General features: G+C 27.2%; 6 protein-coding genes across 6 annotated transcripts; 4 read left to right on the top strand and 2 right to left on the bottom strand.

Moving 5' to 3' along the window:
* Positions 1 to 125: 125 nt before the first annotated feature.
* On the bottom strand, positions 126 to 924 carry cand_033430 (uncharacterized protein; the record flags this gene model as incomplete). The annotated part of the gene is made up of 1 exon (XM_067213569.1): positions 126 to 924. A coding segment is annotated over one exon (799 nt), but the record flags the coding sequence as incomplete, so codon positions are not given.
* Positions 925 to 1,186: 262 nt separating this feature from the next.
* Positions 1,187 to 8,917, top strand: cand_033420 (uncharacterized protein; the record flags this gene model as incomplete). The annotated part of the gene is made up of 1 exon (XM_067213568.1): positions 1,187 to 8,917. The coding sequence occupies one exon, from the start codon at positions 1,187 to 1,189 to the stop codon at positions 8,915 to 8,917; it is 7,731 nt and encodes a 2,576-aa protein (XP_067066629.1).
* A 601-nt stretch (positions 8,918 to 9,518) lies between these two features.
* cand_033410 (uncharacterized protein) lies at positions 9,519 to 10,328 on the top strand (the record flags this gene model as incomplete). The annotated part of the gene is made up of 2 exons (XM_067213567.1): positions 9,519 to 10,007; positions 10,068 to 10,328. 2 exons carry the CDS (start codon positions 9,519 to 9,521, stop codon positions 10,326 to 10,328), a joined length of 750 nt encoding a protein of 249 aa, XP_067066628.1.
* Positions 10,329 to 10,448: 120 nt separating this feature from the next.
* On the bottom strand, positions 10,449 to 17,270 carry cand_033400 (uncharacterized protein; the record flags this gene model as incomplete). The annotated part of the gene is made up of 1 exon (XM_067213566.1): positions 10,449 to 17,270. The coding sequence occupies one exon, from the start codon at positions 17,268 to 17,270 to the stop codon at positions 10,449 to 10,451; it is 6,822 nt and encodes a 2,273-aa protein (XP_067066627.1).
* Positions 17,271 to 18,416: 1,146 nt separating this feature from the next.
* On the top strand, positions 18,417 to 19,136 carry cand_033390 (uncharacterized protein; the record flags this gene model as incomplete). Its single annotated transcript, XM_067213565.1, has 1 exon — positions 18,417 to 19,136. One exon carries the CDS (start codon positions 18,417 to 18,419, stop codon positions 19,134 to 19,136), a length of 720 nt encoding a protein of 239 aa, XP_067066626.1.
* Positions 19,137 to 20,009: 873 nt separating this feature from the next.
* cand_033380 (uncharacterized protein) lies at positions 20,010 to 21,507 on the top strand (the record flags this gene model as incomplete). Its single annotated transcript, XM_067213564.1, has 2 exons — positions 20,010 to 20,445; positions 20,479 to 21,507. Coding segments are annotated over 2 exons (1,465 nt in total), but the record flags the coding sequence as incomplete, so codon positions are not given.
* Positions 21,508 to 21,513: the final 6 nt, after the last annotated feature.

The following is a 21,513-nucleotide window of genomic DNA, read 5'->3' as shown; positions in this document are numbered from 1 at the left end:
ATGGGTTGTTGGTTTTGTTGTTTCAGTATGTCTAGTTGTTGGTCTAGTAGTAGTTTCAGTATGTCTAGTTGTTGGTTTTGTTGTTGTTTCAGTATTATGGGTAGTTGGTCTAGTAGTAGATTCACTACTATGGGTAGTCGGTTTTGTTGTAGTTTCGGTATGTATAGTTGTAGGTTTTGTTGTAGTTTCGGTATATCTAGTTGTCAGTTTTGTTGTTTCAGTACTATGTGTTATGGATCTTGTCGTTACTTCAGTAGTATGAGCCTTTGGGCTAGTTGATACTTCTGTATGGTGAGTAGTGGGTTTTGTTACTGCTTCAGTAGTAAATGTTGTATGTTCATTATCTGGTTTATTTGACTTACTTATCGTAGTATATTTATGTCCTCTCTGATTAATTGTAGTTTCTTCTTGATGGTTTATTTTGTTTGTTGTGTGAAGATCTGTATGAATTGTTGTCCCAAGTGAATGAGAAGGTATAGTTGTATCATGGTGTTCAGAACTTGTCACTCCAGTAATCATTGGTTCATGAGTAGTTAAAGGAGGTGGTTGTGGTAAATCAGGTCCAAAAATAAAATTGACTTTTCCTGTCTGCCACTTTTTATTTTGGATCGCATTCATATCTGGATTTGTAGAATAATGTTCTCCAGTTCCATGCCTATTATAATTATTATTTTCAAATTGATTATGCAACTTTACTGCCTGCAGTGCATTTAACCCCATTTGTGCATGGGTATTTGAAATATCATATAAATTGTGATCATATTGATGTTCATGTTGGATATCTTGGTAATGGTTTTGGATATTTCCGAGTAAATTATCCATATGATTATGATCTACGACATCTTCGTGCATAAATAATACATCTTGATGTGAATTAGTTACTATTGGGATGATAAGCAAGAATACAAGATATAACAGTCTCATTTTTTTCTAATTTCCATAATATTACAATTTAAAATACCTTATTGGTACTTTTTAAGTCTCTTAGAGGCGTCTCACCCTCTAACCGCTTACCATACTCTCTCAAGTCTATGTAACGACCGGGTTACATAATGTCAAGTAAGTAACATGTTAAGTAATATTTGATTAATATTTGTAGATTCCTTCTTTTCAACTTTATTTTATTTACTTTTATGTACTATAACTCATAAAATTAATTCTTTATGATATTTTTTAATAAAATAATATGTTTTGCCTTCGCATTATTATAATGGCCTGTGGTTTTGTAGAACCAAATTACTTTATTCTTTATCTTTTTTTATATTTCATGTTGTTGACTTTATCTATTTGTCAAATAACTACATATACAACTGGTGCACCAGATAGAAGTTATTATTTTCCTATTGGATTCAATATGGCATCGTACTACCAAGGCCCTAGCGTTAGTGATTATTTAGCTATTGATAGTCAAACAACAAACTTTATAAGCCCTTGTCAATTTATGCACCCAATTACGATACAATTTATAGGGATGTATCCTGATTGTAACGATACTCCAATAAAATATATTGAATGTGATTTAAATGTATTGAGGTTGAAATTATCAAGTTTACAATTTTCACTAAGTTATAACTTTTTATATGATGCTTGCAACATGCTAGCTGATATTTTAAAAAATAGTACGACAAGTTATGCTAATTTTGACGGTGCAAATAATATTACTATTTGGTTAGAAGGATCTAAATTAGAAAGTATTGTCTCAAAAATAAATGAAAATATTCCAAATAATATCCCAACAATTTTACCTTCAAATGTAGAGTATCAATTTGATCAAACTATTTTTGGTAATAATATTAATAGTTCAATAGGTATTGGACCTTATTTATTCAAAACAATATCATTTCCATTTTTAGTAAGTGTCGATTACTCTTCAATAATGCCTGGGGTAAATTCATATGGTACTAATGTTCCTTATATAAGATTTTCAATGAACCTATCTCTAAGCTTAGAAAAATATCACCAAGAAGTAAGTTTATCTTCTTTATGGACTCCTATATATGGATTTGGAGGATACTTTCCTTTAATAATTCCAAATGACAAATTTCCGAATAGTGTGATTTATACTACATTTACAAATATTTCAATGTCTGATTCATTTGTAGCATGGGGAAATATAAATATACCATTAACAAGTCCATTAATAAGACTGATTCCTCCATCAAATATTCCAAATACTTCTATCAACTGTACAAGTAATTTTGACTTTTATTATCCATCAATTATAACACCTAATGGGGAAGTAAATGAATATCCAAAAAATTTGTCCTCCCTATTAAAAAATGAAACAAATGGATTTATAATTAGAAATACAATTTCTGGTCAATCATATTGGAATAAAATCCCATTTGGTGCAAATTGGTATACTGTAGGATTTCCAGTTTCTTCTCCTAACTGTCAGTGGATTGAAACGGGCAACTACTTGGGAGGATGCTACTATAATGGTACATTTCCACTTGCACCTAATACATTGAATAAGGGATTTAAAGATACTTTATGTAGTCAACAAGTTCAAAATACTTCTGATGTATACATGTCTGCATTTTACCCTCAACCACTAGAATTTGTTGGTTATGGTGTTTCAGATTCTCAGACATTAATATCAGGATTATATCACTATGGAATGCTTAAATCAGAAAAAAATATAAATGACACCTTACAAGATTCAGATACTGTGTATTTTGGGAACTATCCATCTTATCACCTAGTTGCAAATACAGCACCAGTTCAGATTACATCCCCTACTCCTCGTTTAAATGCTCCATTTGTTCAATATTCTGGTAGAAATTTGGAAATAGGTGATCCTTTTTTTAATTTTAATTTTCAGTATATGCAGGATAGGTTTGGACATTGTGCTGAACCAAATGAATGTTGGCAATGTTCAAATCCTCGTATAATACCTTGGAAAGTTAAACCAATTGATCAGCAGAATTTCATAGAATTTTGTACATCAAATATAACCGAAATAAATAACTTTGAAATGAACCAATTTAGATATTATTATGGAGAATTTGATGATACAATTTCTGAACAGCAAGAAAATGGGGTATCATCATGCATAATTAGTGACCCTAATAGATGGATACCAGTCGCTAAAAACGCAACAAATTTTACATTGGAGACTGGAAATTATCATACAGATAGAATCTTTATATATTATTCAATCTCGAATGATACATGTTGCTCCCCACTAAATGCCTTTGTATTTTTCCAATATTACTATACAATAGTAACTAGTGAATATCAACCTATTCAGTTAACTCAAATAGTTCCTTATACAGATCCATTTGTGGGTGCAATATTACCTGGAATATTTATGAACAGAGGTTTCTCATACTCTTTTTATATTGATGTTTTTCCTGATAACATTTGGACAGAAAATAGTCTATTAGTTTTAAAGTCTTGGTTACTATGTCCAAATATTTCAAATATCGAGCTAGAAATATATCCAAGGAATGTAAAAATAAATGATATTCTTAGTATTGGAGGAAAACTTGGTGCATCTATTTATATTCCTCCTTATACAATGCAAACATATTATTATAAGCCGACATTTTGTGTTATGAGAGCAGCTATTTTCGTTAATGAGACAGTTGCACTAGCTAAGACATCTTACTTTGAAACAATGAACTTTGAAGAATATAAGGATAAAACTGTGAAGGTTTATTTATCAGATGAAGGAGTACATGAATATGTTGAATGGTTACTAGTAAATAATGGATTTATATCTTTTGGATCCAAAGTATTGGAACCAAATCCTGGAAATACATCAATTACAGATGCAATATATACTGCAATGAACGTATCTCATCAATATAATTTTACTGTTTCTCCATTTTTATTTAATGCTATAGCATTAAATACCCCTGTATTTACCCCAGATAGTCAAGTATTTGAGATGATTATTGGTGGACAACACAACCGTTTCGGGTTAAGATTACCTGCAACACAACCTCAATGGTATGTATACTTGCGTAATACAGATAAATGGGATCAAGGTTGTTTCGTACCTTGCAAAGGGGATATGAATAGAACACCCTATTTCCAATGGTGTATCCCAGAAAATAACAGCGAAGCTTATAATTATAATATTTGTAATTACACAGTAATAAAGACTTCTGCTTTTGATTCACAAAGACAAATTGAGGATGCAATAGCTGTAGTAACAAATCCAGTATCATACTTATCATATGTTGACACAATGAGTTTAGTTAATGCATTATTCTCTCAACCATTATCGGTTGATATTATATGGAATGATTATTTTAATATTATATACCAGTATGCAATTGAAAACAATAATGTCCCATTTAATCAGGACTATCCATTTGCTCAACCAATAACATTATCTGTTATAAACAGAATTCTTTCAACTTCCTATTATAATCCAGCTAGTTATATAAATACAAGTTTACCGTTTAATTCTATAAGAAGAATATACAATACTATTGAGTGTTTTTTAATTGATGGAATAAATAATTTAGTAATGAATACTACTGATTTGCTAATAATAACAAATCCCTTCATAATAACCAAAGAAAAATATAAGATAATATTTGATATTTACCAATCAATAGCAGCTAGAAGAAGCTATGTACAAGGAGTTAATAGTAAGTTCGAATTTTTCATAGAAAAATCTGGAATGAGCATATTTAGCTATACTTACAATCAACTGGATTTGAATGAAGGAATTTCAATAGGAGGTATAAAATTTCCAAAGATCAATATATCTCAATTTTCTAATTACTATTTTCAATTATATAATGGAACTTATTTTCAAGAGAATCCAGAGTGGTACAATATATCGGCATCTGCTCAGGGTTTAGAACTATGTACAAAAAGTCATTTAACAATAACAACTGTTAAAGCTAACAACTATTTAACTAATTTTCTTATATCAAAAGTAAATAATACAATTAGTAATTATCCGTTAATTTTAAGTACGATTGTACTTTGTACAATTGAATTTGAAGTATGGGACCTTAGTGACAGCTTAGAATTCTCATTTTATTCTTATTGGAATACAACCTTGGATTATTCAAATATAAAGTGTGCTGCAAAGGATAGGATAACAAATAATTTAGATATAAAACATTGCAAAACAAAATTATTTTTTAATAGTATGGATCAAAAAGTTGAATTTAAGTGTTTCTGCAATGCAATAACATATTTTGGTTTAGTTGGATCACTACAATCATTTTCCACTGAAACTTTAGGTAAAGAGGTATTATCTTATAACAACATACCAAATACTATACAGCCATTTATGTCAATAGCTTATTCAATGATCAATAGCTTTTGTAATGACTGGATACCAATAAATATTCAGCTTCACAATATACCAAAATCTATATTAAATATACAACCAAAACTGAACTTTGAGTGTATTTTACCAGATCAGATATATTCAAGTAATGAGTTCTGCATATCAATAGCAAATTTACTAGAAAATTCAACCAACTCATATTCTAGGATAGGTATGAATATGAATATTACATACTTTTTATTACCAAGTTTACTTAATAAAGAACTTTTGCCAATAAACCCTCATATATGGAGGCCTGATAATACAACATTAAACAATTTAGAATTTAAAGGAGTTTCAGTTTTTTTAAATATCTCAGTAATATGGAATAAATCTGATGGACATACTGTATTTTCTTTGTATAATAATTTACTATTTGATATTTTTATGACGGAGACTAAGACTTTTAATAATAGCCTATTATCTACGTACTTTAAAAATAGTTATATTAAAGCACCTAATACATATCTTAATGGAAACTTACCAATTGTATCAATGATTCCTAGCATTGTTCCATTTTCAATGTCAAGTACTAGTAGTAAATTATGTAAGATGGAAGCAAGCCTTTTGAGTAATAATCCTGAAATTACCTATTTTTTTTCAAAAATCAATAATTTACACATTAATAATTTAGCTTTCAATTCTTCATTAGATATAAGTGCAATTGAATGTATAGCAAATATAAATAATACAATGATGCAAACTATCGAAATTTTAAATTGTTTAAAAGGAAATGATAAATCTCATAACAATTTGATTTTTCAAAATCCAATATATGGACCAATATCATTACTAAAAATAGATACATCTCTCGCCTCAAATAGAGTAAAAATGTCTCAAAATTCTATTATACTAAATAGTGAAATAATAACACCAAATATTAAAGCATCTCTTCCTACAGTTATATCGTCAAAGTATCCACTTTTAAGTGTCAATGTTGGAAGATCTCTTACTTTTGATCAACAAATGATTTCCTTTGGGTACTGCTCTTCAATTTCTACAGGTTGCGATTCTTGTAGATGGACAAGTAGTTATCAGCCTGCTTTCCAGTTCTTAAATAGTAGATTCAAATATTTTTGTGCTACAACAAAAGAATCAGATGAAATTGAAGCTATTAGTCAAGGATTATTAAGTACTTGCCTAGAAGATAGCTCATATTGGGGCAAGGCTTGTTCTAAATCTCAAACAAATTCAACTCTTTTGGGTAATTCTACAGATGTAATTATTGAAACTATTCCACAGGATTCGTTGTATTATTTAGTTCTGTCTATTGGTTTGACAGATACTAAAAGGCATGTCACAGGTTGTAAATCTTTTGTCATAAAATCAGTCCCAGATCCTCTACCATTCATTATTATTCCACAACAAGTCTCTGAAACTATTTCACTAGGTCATAACTCATTCATTAATTTTCAGATAAGATACACAAACAATCCATTGTGGAGTAATATGGTGGTAAAAAATTTTGCTTATGCTTACATACCAAGTATAGGATATATTCCCTTAGGAGTTTATCCTAATGAGTTCAATTTGACTAAATTAGAAGTTATAGATACACAAAGAATTGATATCTCAATATATCTTAATTTCACTTCATTAAGTATTAATACAAATACTTTTCAATATGCTACAGTATTATTTATAATGTTAAGAGAAGATATTGATTACTTTGGTGAATCAAATCTCACTATTATTAGAGAACAAACTGAATTACAAAATTTACTAGGTATAAATGGTTATGTTGCTTATACATGGAAGGATATTCCAATCTTAAACTTTAATGATAATATAGAATTAAAGATATTATCTACCCCTTTTGGGATATCTGCAGTTCCATTAAAATATAATATTACAAGTTATTCTGATAAGGTTATATTCAGGTATTCGTTACTAATTATGGATAATCCTATATTAAATGATAGAACTAATACAATTCTTCTATCATATTTATCATCAGACATTCCAGATTTTGTACGTTTTCCATCATTGTCAAGTAATTGGAAAGTGTACTTAATTATTCATGATAAAACTAATTATCCACTGTGTAGAATTGAATGTGAAACAGAATTATTTGGAAATAAACACTATAGTCGTATGTTTTGCTTAGGAAGTAATGTTCCAATCTGCCCTTATGACCTTATAAGGAATCAACATTTAAATCCAAATAAATACCAAAAAGATATTATAATTCAAGATTTTGTCCTAATGAAAAAATATTTTACCTCAAAAATAATGGGATTCAACTCATTTGATCAAGTAATGACAGGAGCCATTATTTCAAATAATTTAAATATATTTTCATTAGATAAAATTCAAGATATTGCAGAGACATGGATCTCACAATATATACCCAAAATATATCATGATATTAGCACTTCTTATATAAATCTACTTTCAATTATCTCAATAATAAAATATATTATTTCATTAGGGAAAGTAACAACTTTATTTAAATGGTGGTCACAAGAAGAAATAAATAAATTGGTTCTTAAAAGTGAGTGTGGTTATAATTATGACTATCCTTACTTAATAACAGAGCTCCTAGACTATGTAATTGCCTTTAATTTAGCTCAAAATTATACAAATATAGTATCCTTATTAGGTTGTGCTTCAGTTAATCAATGGTCTTTAAGAAATCCATTAAATACGTCAATTTCATTAAATGGAAATAAAAGTGGAGTGTCTATCAATGCAGAAATATTTTCATATATAAATCTATTAAAAGGAGTTAACACAAATCATGGAATGTACATTTCTTCTATTAATTTCTCAGGAGACATTAATTTATTAAACCCTGTATTTACTAAAAATATATTCTATACAGTAAATGAAAAGGTTACTGGATATAATAAAACCTGGAGCTCTAGTTTATTTTCTCAGTGTAATGATATTCGGTACACAATTATATCAATAAAGTCCCCTTATCAATCTTATATAAATGAACTAATTCAGTATGATGAGACTAATAATACAGATAAATACTTCACAATAATCCAAAGTTATATATCTCGATGTGGGAATGAATTCCAACTTTTTAATTTGAAAAATAATTTGACTATAACAATAGATCCTAAATATGTTCCAAAAGTTTTACCAAGTGGACTTGTATCCTATTTATGTGCTGTAAAATCTGATAGTGGCGTATGGCTCACAGAAAATTGCATTACTCAGCAAAATTCGGATATATTAACTTGTCAATGTAATATACTTGGAACATACGGTGTGAGTATTAAAAAACAACAATACCTTTCTAATCTAAGCATTACTCTTTCTCATAATCCAGGTTCTATACAATATGTGCAAGTAAATCAAAACTCTTTCGAAATAATTAATGGGAAATTTCTTTATAATAACCAAGAGGTAATGAATATTCCAATTCAAAAAGATATAATAATAAATTCAAGTGGTCTTAGTGTAGATGGATTCCCTATCCCTATCAATAACTCTAATATTTTCCTTAATGTTACCAGTTTTAGTATAAGACAAAGTGGGATCTTTGGGACTATAGCTATAGAATCTAATGAATTTAATGGAACTCTTAGAGGACAAACTTTTTTGAAGAATAATTTATATAGCAGTTATTATGATCAAAATCAAACTCTTGTTATTATATAAGTATATTGATTTGTTCCTTATATCTAAGTCTAAATAAGAAGTTCAAGTTATATTAAAAAAATCTTAGAGATATGATATCTCACTTTTTATAATGGGTTCAGTTCTATTAAATCTTATTAAAAATAATATTACATTGTTAAACACTAAAACTTCTAATATTATTTCCTATTTATTCAAGTTATTAATACAAATTCCCTTATAAAGTGTACTGGTTTTGACAAATACTCACCTAATATTTTATTGATATGCTTTCAAATTAATAGTTAGCTTTTCTAGGACTACTTCTTTAAAACAAAAGGTAGACACGGATAGACATGCTAATACTAAAAAATAAGTAATGTTAAATGCACTCTACATAGTCTTTGATGCAGTAGTAATAAGTTTTTAGAGCACCCATAGGATTATGTGAGCGGGTAATATACTTCAAATCTAATATTGACAATCCTACGGCATGAATAGATTCTGGGAATATTAGTTAATATTGAATTTACTTCATATCAGACATAGAATATTTGCTTATTTTTTCAAAGGTATGTTTATACTTAAATATATGTATTAAATGATTATAGGAAGCTTCATTTTCGTATTAATTATTAAAATAATGTACTATTATGTTGGCATATGTATGCCCCCAACTCATACTATACCAAATAAATACACTATGTTTTTATCTATAAATATGAAAAGTGAAGCTTCATCAATAATAGGAGTTACTAAGAAATGGAAGTTCCAAAGATATCCCTTTAAGAAAATAAAAGAATCTGAGGAAGATCTATGTGAACCCTTAAACGCTAATCACAGTATAATTAATAAGTTACCTTACTTTATAAAAAAAAACTTAATAAATAAAAAATGGAGGAACTCAGTTAAGAATAAAGCCCGGAGGTTTAAACTATCAAATAAAGGACCAAAAACTATAGACAAAAACACTACTCAAGCAGATACAACTTTGCCAAATGAGCTCATTCATGAAAAAGTATCTCCTTTAGACTATTCATTATCTAAATTCAGAGAGCAGAAATCAGTAACTGAAAATAATATAGAAAAAGATAGTTCATATATAAATGATACTACAAATATATTTTCAGAGGTTGTTTTATTAATAATAACTCTCAATAGGGTAAAATTCAAACTTATCATATTTTTATAGACTTTATTTAAGACTCTCGAGCTTTATAATCTACAGAGTAAACCATCTAAGTTACCTTTTTATAAAGGTCATAATAACAGTACAAATATTAAACCTAAATATAAGAGAATTCCAACTAAAGATTTAAGTGATTATGTATTTGAAAATGAAATAATTCAAACTATATACCTTAGACCTTTGTTAGAAGATAACAATATTAATGAAGTTTCAAAATATGAAGAACTTCCAGTAAGTTTATTATTGATAATTTTGAGGACATAACTTAACTTTTATCCAGTTAATTTCTTATGCAAATGATTTATTTGAGGAGTAAGGCAAACAAATATACAAGAATATAAACTAAATATATATTAGTAGGTATTCCATTTTCATATCTTAATATTATTTTACCTCTGACATATAGTGACCAAGATTATGAAGAAACTGGAATTGATCTTTTATAGGAAGAACTATAGATTTTTTATATAAGAGTCCAAGGGATATACCATTATTAATCATATCATCTTCAAATTTAGTAAAAGCCTGAATAAGTCTTTTTAGTGCTTCATATTCATTACCATCGTATAATTCTTCACTTATCGATTGAATAACTTGATCATCTAACTTATCAAGAGTAATATGCAGTTTATTTTCAAACACTTCAGCTAATTTGATTCTATTTAAACTGTGCTCAAGCTCTTGTTTTTTAAAGTTCTTATTTATCCCAACACCAATAAATATATCCAAGGCTTCAATTCGATGTATAACTGATTTATTGTAAATGAATACTCCATACATATCTTTGGCAATTTCCTTAGCAAGTTCTCTATCTTTATATTGATATTCTATATTTTCAAAATAAGGTAAATGTGAAATAAACCGGCGAAGGCCATTACTATTAAAAACATATTTAGATTCATAAATTTCGTTAACTTTATCTTCACAAAGCAAAATTATATCTCTTTCATATAATCTCCATGATTTTATAAACAATTGGTACAAGACAAATTTTTGCTTTTCCATTTTAATACTTAGTATTTGTTTGATTTTTTGAGTATTGAACGGAATAATAATGGAACCTACTTCCTGGAAGAAGTATTGTGCAAATAATGTAGCTATTTCATCATAGTTTTTCTGAATTTCTGTAAATTCTATTGCAGGAGCTGTTTGTCCTAATTTACTATTGAAATTATAATATTTCATCCAGGACAACCAGAGCCATTTCCCATTCCTTCTTGAAACACCAGCTATTGCATATTTACTTTCTATTATTTCTTTTGGGAGTTTTATTGTGCCCATATCAGTGGAAGTATAATCACTAATATTAGATTTCTCCCATTTCAGAAAATTTTTGATAATTGTTGCAACTACTCCATATTTTAACCATGGTTTAAATTTATTTGTATCATTCAAAATTTCATAGAAAATTATCTGGAGATCTGAATTTTTAGCCGTTCGATCCATAATTTGAAATAGAGTTGCTACCTCTTGTAAAGACACTGACATTCCTAGGAGCTTATTCTCAAAATTCCCAAGTAATGACTCATTGAAAAATGCCAAAAATGTTATCATTCTGTTAATTTCTGCACCAGAAAATGTAACAAAAGTACTTGTAGGATCTACCTTCCTATGAGGATATTGAGGTGAATATATCCAGTCCCAGACACCAGATTTAAATTCACAACTCTTATTTTTATAATATTCTTCTAGCTGTTCTATATTAGTTGCTGATTTATTCTCAAATTCCTGGAATGCAGAGATGATATCTGCAATAACAAGTGGAGATATCCCAGGAACTACTGATTTTATTGCATCGACAATTTTAGTATCAGTTTCTGATATTGGATACATATTATCTAAAGCATTGTGAATAATAAATTTCTCTACTGAACTAACTACCCCATAAACTTCTACTAGATATCCCTCAATAAATGCACAAAATGCAATACCACGATGAACTAATTCTCTACTTTGGTGTAATTGTTTTAATTCTGAGATATCTTTATCAGTAATAAGTGTTGGACAAAAAAGAGTATTTTTATGCTTAGCTTCATTAATTTTTCCAATAGATAGGAAATGTGATGAATAGAAATTATGCATAGCCTGTGTTGGACTTTCTAATGAAGAAACATCTAACCATAATTTTTCCAAGTGAAGAAATGATTTTAAAAGAATCTTAGTATTTATTATATTTAAATTTTCCAAATTCAAGTAATGAGTCAATATAGATGAAAGTGTATGTATTTGATGAAGTTTCATCTGACGACCTACATAACACCATACATTCATATCAAAAATAAGTGTTTCATCAGCTAAATCAGATGTGCAAATTCTGAAATAATGGGCCATAGCAAGAAGTCTATTGAGTTGAGATACAGTTAAACCATCACAAGCACTAAAACTGAAAGATATCACTGTATTGGTTTCTGTTTCAATATCACCAATTGTTTTCATAATTGAATATTTCACTTTATCTTCTATATTTATTTTTTCAGAACTATTAATAATTTGACTAGGTAGAATCCATGTATTTAAACTCTTGTTGAATGATGCAATGGGGAGTCTAAATGATTTATTAATATAATCTAGTAAACTTCTTCCATCAATTTGATTCTGTGGAAAAGAAACAAATTTCATTTCACAGAATGTTAAGAATCCAGTTATTAACATTGACAATATTTGAGGAGTTAACCAAATGTACAAGGGAGAACAAGATTGTTTTAAAGCAGCTTCTAATGTAATCCCTCCAGAATTCATTAATTTAAGAGCAGTTCCAACACATTCTTCTTTTAATACATCGAGATTTTTGTTTATTGCATCATCATTGAAATAGGCAATTAATAATCTAGCAAAATTTACTACTTCAAAGCTTAATGAGTTATATGGAGATTTATCTTCCAAAGTTCCAGAAACTAACCCAAGTGGTATATCAAATGGTAAGTATCCTTCATCTGTAATCACTCTTTGTGACAAAAATCTTTTAAATAATTGTATTATTGTCTCTTCATTACTATAAGCAAAATTAATATTTATATAATCAAAGAAACCAGTTGCTATTTTATTACAAATACCTTTAGAAAAATGATCTTTTGGAATATTATCAAATATGCTTTCACTTAGGTTAACTCCTCGCTTAATATTATCTTCTATAATTAATTTGAAATTTATATTATCTAACTGAGTTATAAGAACTGGATCAAATCTTTGTAAATAATGTTTAAAGAAAGATCCCAGAAAATCTGATAAATTTTCTATTTCTTGATCACAAAGACTACCGGGAATTGAGATATTTACTTCAACTTTTGAAACAATACTAAAATCTTCAGTTAATTTACCCAAAACCCCGAATTTTGGAGGATTAGGTAATCTTAGATTTGTTTCAGATGTATCTTTGGGTTCTTCAATTTGTGGTATCCTGTATAAATTCATAAGCCATTGTTTTTTATTCATATTTAAAGGTTTTTGTTCTAATTCATAAGATTCAAAAGCAGAAAGCATATTTTTTATTTCTAAATTTGTTAGCCAGTTTTTTGCAAGTTTCAAAGAAAATACCTCAATTATATTAGAGGTAGTCTTTTTATTTTTCTTAAGAATCTCTATAGTAGCTAAAATACATTGCTTAGGAAGAAGTGGTACACTTTTCTTATCTGGATAAAAGTGCTCAATCCAATAATTAAAAAATGTACACATTGAAATAGAACGATTTATTCGCCAAATATCCATGAGTTCATTCTTCAAATAGTTTAATAGTGATTCCCATGTATATGCTTCTACTATATGATTTGGATCATCTGATTCTTTATGTGAACTAAATATTTGACTTATTGGTATGAGTTTAGTGAAATCAGGAACATTCGGAGGTAGAAATACCCAACCTATTTTAGGTTTATAAATAACTCTTGATGCAGCAAATGCTTGCTCATCTGAAAGTGCACCACGCATATTATAGTGATAATAACTAAATGTTTTACATGCTTTGTATATTTCTTCAATAATATTTTCATGAATAAAATCTTGTTCTGGATCATTCCTTAGTAAATATGTTAAAATTTCTACAAACTCATTATCTCCTGGACTACTAATCAATGCTTTAATTACATCGGCAATACTTAAATTTAGTTCATGTTGTAATATCCTTTCAAATGCCTTCAGAAAATAAACTTGAATATATCGAGCTTTATTAAGTATATATTTTGGATATCCTTTAAGTTGTCTCATTTGAAGTATTGTAGCCTTTGAAAAAGATGGTTGTGGTGATTTTATTAACCAACAACCATGTATAAATATTGCTCTAGAAGATGAAAAAATATCTTTATCAGTAGCCTCTCTACCTATTTGATTTGATACATTCTGTTTAAGATATTTTAAATATTCCAACAATTTATAGGTTGCATGGGTCATTACTGGCATATTTAGCCAATTTCTATCTAAATTTTTACTTAAGATATTATAAAAAATTACATCTAAAGTATTTTCACTTTGAATTGCATGTGCACTCAAAACTTCATATATCTCTTCACTTGATATTGTAATAGGGAATAAGTATGTATTTTCAAAAAATAATTCTAAAAATGCTCTTATAAGTTTTATTCTATTTTGTTCAATTTTATCTAATGTACTTAATATTGATACTGGGATTATCTGAAATTTCATTCCTTCCAAAAAATCTGGCAAGTCAAATCGAGTTGGTAACTCTATATTTAACCAATCTTCTTTATAAAGGGGTTCTGGAATTAAGGAATTATGATATATTCGCTGAATATATTCATCTTCAGATTCTTCACCTATTGGAAAAATAGATTGTTCATATCTTACAAAATTCTTCCAAATATATTCAAGATAGTTCTCTGAAGTTCCATCTGGATAAACTTCTTTCAACCAGGATACTTGCAACTGTTCACCTAATTCTTTATTTAAAGGGGAACTATTTGAGATAGAATTGACAAAAGCAATACAAACATATTTTATATCATCTATTGGTTTCTCAGTACCTGTATTCATTTTAAATTTCCAAAATGATAATAAATATGCAACAAAAAGAATTATTCTATTTCTGAGATAATGTGGTAATGTAGAACAATCTGGATCAATTAAACTTTTCCAACTTCCTCCATTTATATCTGATAATGAATATTTTTTAACCTTCCAATGAGATAATGGAAACCCATTAGGATAATCAAATGGTGGTTTACTATAAAAACTGGAAAGTCTCAAATCTTTTGTTAATCCTTTTACACTCCTTAAAATAATATCTTCTTCTTCAAAAAATTCTTTATATATATTTTTGCATACAGAAAAGGAAAATACTTCTAAATTTAAATTCCTCAAAATTCTTGACATTGCTAAAGGGAAAATATCATCTAATCCATAATCACTACTCTTCTTTTGCTGTATAAGGTTTTGTAATTCTATTTTATAAAATTTTGCAACTTTGGCAATATTACATATATCCTCAACTGTTAATTTTATCCTACTTAAACCTGATATTTTTAGAAATTGAGAAATATTGGAATATAATGATAATGCTCTATTTAATTCTATTGCCATTAAACCTGTACATATAGGTATTGAAGTACTCAATATTGTCCCATCTGTCAAAACTTTTCCAACTTGTGACCAAATTATTGCCTCAGATGCTCTTTCTGGTATTCCTTTTGAAGAATATGAAACAAGTGAATCCCCTGATAATTTTGTAGATACCAAAAATCCTCCATCAATATCTTTAGTTAAATGAGTAGCACGTTTAAGAGCTAATAATAAAACATTTGTTGAATATCTTGGATAAATTTGATTATTATCCTTTATACCAATATCTTCACAAATTCTTTTTGCAATATCTTCATCAATTTGTGGTTTTACTTCAATATTTTGAATTATAAGACATGCATTCAGAATTTCTGTACATTGCATTAAAGAATGATCACTTGGATGAATCTCATTAAGTAAAAATATTGCAGCAGCAGCAGAATCAAACATTATCGTTTTCTGAGTATGTTTTAAATAGCTAGATTGAACTTTTAATACTGCTTTTTTATGTGGTAATGGAAGTCTATTATAATACCTAAGATCATCTGGAGCACTAAGAAGATTAAACATATTAAATAAATCTCTTGGAGATATTATTGTAACTCCACTATTACTTATAGATGGATTTGGAAATTTAAATACTTCACCACATATATACATAAAATCACCAAATTTTGAATCTAAAAAATCAGATAGTGTTAATTTATCTATTTGTTCAATATAATCTTCATATCTTGTTGCTGCAATTAATGAATTACAACAATTTTCTTGAGTTCTTAATGGATGAGGTAAATATAAAATCATTCTTAATCCAAGACAAACATCTTCAGTTAAAAGAAATATATCATCAACCCCTAATGTTGTCCTAAGTTGCATTGCAGCCTGTCTGGCAAGTGTTACAAGAATTTCTGGTGATCCAATAAATTGATTAATCTTTTTTTTATCCTGATATGCATCTTCATAAAGATTTAAACATTCTGCTGATGTTCTAAATATATTTATTCCATTTTTACTTGGTTCTAATAATTTTATATTAAAACTTTCCAAATCTTTATAATTAACATCTCCCCATAATTCCTCTGAATAGTCTCTAATTGGTATAGGTGTATATATTGCCTCACCAAGTTTTTTAATATCTTTTAATGTATCTACATTAAAAGGTAAAAAATATTCTTCTAATCTATTTTCTGGTTTTTTATATATTTTTTCTGATGATCTCTTTTTCTTATATTTCTTATTCTTTTTATCTTGCTTTTTTGTAATATTAATATTATCCACTTTAATTGCTTTTGGAATATCCTTCATATCTGTAACTATTGAATTACTCAATTCACCAAGTACTAATTTTGTTGCAGAATTTATTTCTAAATTATTTGATGGAATTCCACCTATTTGTATTTGAAATAACTGTTCTGCAAGTCTTTTTGCTGTTTCTGTCTTAGGTATAATAGTAGGTACTAATACTGGAGATTGAATAAATGTCCTTGGATCAAATGGATTAATAGATTCTTGTTGATATTGTGGTATTAAACCATTATTTCCTAATGTTTCAGGGTAATGTGAAGATTTTCCAAAGTTATAATATTTATGACACTCAGTATATATTATAAATCTTAATATAGTAATAATACCCAAAAAAAATCTACAAAACTTTGTAATTACATTATTTCTGAGATATATCATTATAAATTTATTCATTATTCTATATTTATACATAAATATCTTATTTAACAATGGTACATCTTGATATATAAAACTTTTCATTACATCAAATCATAACATATATATGATCTTAATTAAATTAATTTCCTGTAATTATCTGTTTCTAATCTTTAATATATAATTAAATCAAGTAATTAATCTCTTCTAAAATTATTGTCTTTGTAATAAAAGTAGCAAATATTAATTAAAATTAAACTATACTTAAAACCTTCTCACTATTTTTAGATCCACTATAAAAATAATAATAGTGCCGCCTATTGAGATACTATTATACCTCTTAAGAGGTACATCTTGTTTAATAAGTAAGAAAAAGTAAATAATCTTTAAATATTTTTTATTTTTTTTTTTTAATATTACAAATAAATAACTAAAAATAAAGAGGATTTTGAGTAATATAATATCTAATGTGAATATATGATTTAGGAATTATATAGGAGAAATACTTTATATATATTTCACCTTTATATTTTAATAATTCTACTGATGAAAATCTTACTAAATATTCCTTTCTCAATAATACTAAATATAATGAAAGCTAAATAATATATTAAACATAATAACTCCATACAATAAAGTTATTAGATATTAACAAAAAAAAAAAGATATAAATGATGATATTAAATTAAAATAAAAATAATTACCTAAATACTTTTTTTTTTTTTTATAGAAGTCTAATTATAATCTAAAGTATTGCACAAGATACTTCTAAATATATATAAATATATATATAGCACTATTTAATAATTTCAGAATAAAGAGCCAGAATATATGTCCTAAATAATATGAAATATTTCTATTTAATAATTATGTAATATTGTTAAATTTACAAAATTTTATTCTAATACGTACTCAATGCGGGCTTAAGAGTTCTCAATACTTTAATAGTGCACATTAAGCACCATTATATAGTGGCGTTATTAAATAAGACCTGACTTATAATTACCATTGAAGGTTAGATATTTATTGGATAGCAATATTGGAATAGGGACAAAATAATATTGTACATTAATTTTGGTGTATTTTTTTTTTTTTTTTTTTCTTTTTGCATAACTATTTCATATGTTGTAGGCATAATTTATAAGGAGATTTTATAATTACTGGAATAATCTTACTCTTAAAGATATGTCACTTCTAAAATATATGGGAGATTTTGTAATGTCATGCTTGTTTTTTTTGGCTTGTTTTAGTCCCAGTAAAGTATATAGTAACTCTTTAAGATCCGATCGTTCTATCCTCACTTCTAGATATGTTAATACAAATAATACAAAGAGTCATGTTAATTCTACTATTCCTAGTGGTATAGATAATTTCCATAGTATTGTGGAATTAAATGATAATATAACAAATTTATCTCAATATTTAACTGATATAAATATGGATAATAACATATCTATTTTATCAAGGAGTAATAAAGATATTCTTAGTGATAATGTAATGGACTCTATAGAAAAAGGATATAAAATAGATGATTCTATGGATCTATCAAGGAATTCTGTTGGGATATTAAAGGATTCTATTGATATTTCAGATAATTCTATAGATGATATATTAAATAGTTCCTTAAGAATATCAGGTGATTATATAGAAAATTTAGATTCCATTGATATAGAGGAGTTAGTAGCAGTTCCTGAGTTAATGCAATATGGCTATAAATTACGAAGGAAAATGCCAGTCATTAAAAGTATAAGGCCTATCAGACCAAGGAGACGAACTAGAGGGAGGAAACCTAGTTCTTATCCTGAAACAGTGACTTTCATTGATGAAGAAGATTTTGTAGAAATGTGGGAACCATATTGGGATTATGAGTTATATAACTACATTTTAAATAAGAGAAAGAGCTAGATGTATTATTTTATGTGTAAGTATCTTATAAAGTAGATATAAATATATTACTGTTGATCTTTCTATATTATACATAAATATATATAACTTGAAGTTATCAAGTGATCTTTGTTTTATCCGATTGAAATGTTGAGATTTATTATGTTATATTTTTGATTACTATATATTTATGGTATTAGCTCTATGGTTGTTTTTTTCTCATAGATTATAATTTAACTTCAAGTTGTTGAATTGCTATTATCTAGATATACATTTTATGCAATTGAATATGCATAGTACAAACTAAAACTAATTCCACTCTAAAGATACAGGTCTATAATTCTTAGATTATGAATATTTTGCGATAATTAACTCGTTTCTTTATTAACTATCAATATACTCAAGGGAGTTTGATTCATGCTCTAATATGTCCGGATTACTGTTATTTACTATACTATTAGGTATAGATATACACTTTGCATGTAGTTGTCTTGATTGTACTAAAAGGTACTAGGATTAATCTTTATCTCTTATTAAGTTAATATTGTGAGTAATTTATTGATCTTTCTTTCATATTTTAGGTTTAGAGAGTGATAATGATGTATTATTAGAGATGATATCGGAATCCTATTCAATATAAAATAACATAAAATAAGATATATTTGGTAATTATAGAAATAAATTCCTTAAATATAACATTATTTATACCTAATTTAAAATATTAGCGCCTATTATTTTGATACCTTCTCTTTGGAGACACTTACGGATGGTATATATTAGGCGGTAATATAAAATTATTTAAATGATATCGTGGAATTGTTAATGAGGATTATTGGGAAACTCCAAAATTAACTTTAAAGTAACTTAAATAGATGACTGAACTATCTAAATAGTATGGTTATATATAAATTCAATATATATATAATCATATATATAATATTTGTAAGCTATGGATATTTCATATGTTGCATAGGTAATATAAAGGAAGTAAATTATGCTCATAAATCATATAAGAAAAATAAATCAAATGTAGGAGATGTGACAAAGTATAATAGGAAGAATGCACTAAATAGTGATATGTCTCCATGTATTTACTCACCAAACTCACTCTCTGGATATTTACAACAAAGGTTACCTCCTATATCCTCTGAATGTCTTGATCCTGAAACTAATACTCTAGGTGAATCCGGTTGTGTAACATCTTATGGGACACTGTTGAAAGATAAAGAAGGACTAAGAAATAAGGACTTTAATGGATCAATATCTAATCAAGTGATTAGTGACATAAATAATATAACTAATGCCACAAATATGACATATTCGGAAGATGGTATGTATAGTCAAGATGTTAATATATATTTAGAGAGTCCAGACAATGATGTAATTATAGATTCTGAGAGTTCTTCAAATGGTATAATTTCAAATATGCCTGATATTATGCTATCAAATTCACAGTTTGTATCATCTTCATATCCAACTAAATTAAGATCAGAGAAAGTAAGTTTACCAAGAAATAGATTAATTAGTAAATCGACAGACTTAAGTAATGAATCTAAAGATATAGATAAATCAGCAGGATTATTACAAAATGAAGATACATTAAATTCACTGCATTCGAATGCACTTGATACATTAGATAAGCAGGGAAGTTTGAAATTTGGAGATATTAACCATTCATGCTCTTACGATAATAAAAGTATTCCTAATACTTCTAATATATCATTAAAAAAACCTAATATGGGAGAATTTGTCATATTTGGGAACAACAATTCAAGTGAGATGGTAATGTTGAAATCAGATCTTAAGGATAATAGAAAAAAGCATTTATCTACAGAAGAGTATAGAAAATTGGTGTCTAAGGTCATGAACAGACGTCAAAGAATATCTAAAGACAATTACCCACGTGTTCCACTTGATGATAGAAATGTTTATAGTTATTATGAACTGAATCCACCAATTCTTGGTAGTGCATTTTCAGGTCCTGTAATACATACTAATAGAAAAGTAACAAGGCCTAAATATAATCCATATATTACAGAAATGGACCAATATATAAAAAATAGAGAACGAGAAGCAAGAAATAGAATTGATTCCTATATAAAAGACTATAATAAAGATAATAATAATAATAGTGATAATGTTAATGATAATAATGTTAATGATAATAATAATAATGATAATAATAATGATAATAATAATAGTGACAATAATAATAGTGATAATGTTAATGATAATAATGTTAATGATAATAATAATAATGATAATAATAATGATAATAATAATGATAATAATAATAGTGATAATGTTAATGATAATAATAATAGTGACAATAATAATAGTGATAATGTTAATGATAATAATAATAATAACAATGATAATAATAATAATAATGGTAATA

This window comes from Cryptosporidium andersoni, assembly GCF_001865355.1.
Source record: "Cryptosporidium andersoni isolate 30847 chromosome Unknown contig_110, whole genome shotgun sequence".
Classification (NCBI taxonomy): domain Eukaryota; phylum Apicomplexa; class Conoidasida; order Eucoccidiorida; family Cryptosporidiidae; genus Cryptosporidium; species Cryptosporidium andersoni.
Note: the sequence above shows the minus strand (reverse complement) of the source record. Positions and strands in the feature narration are given on the sequence as shown.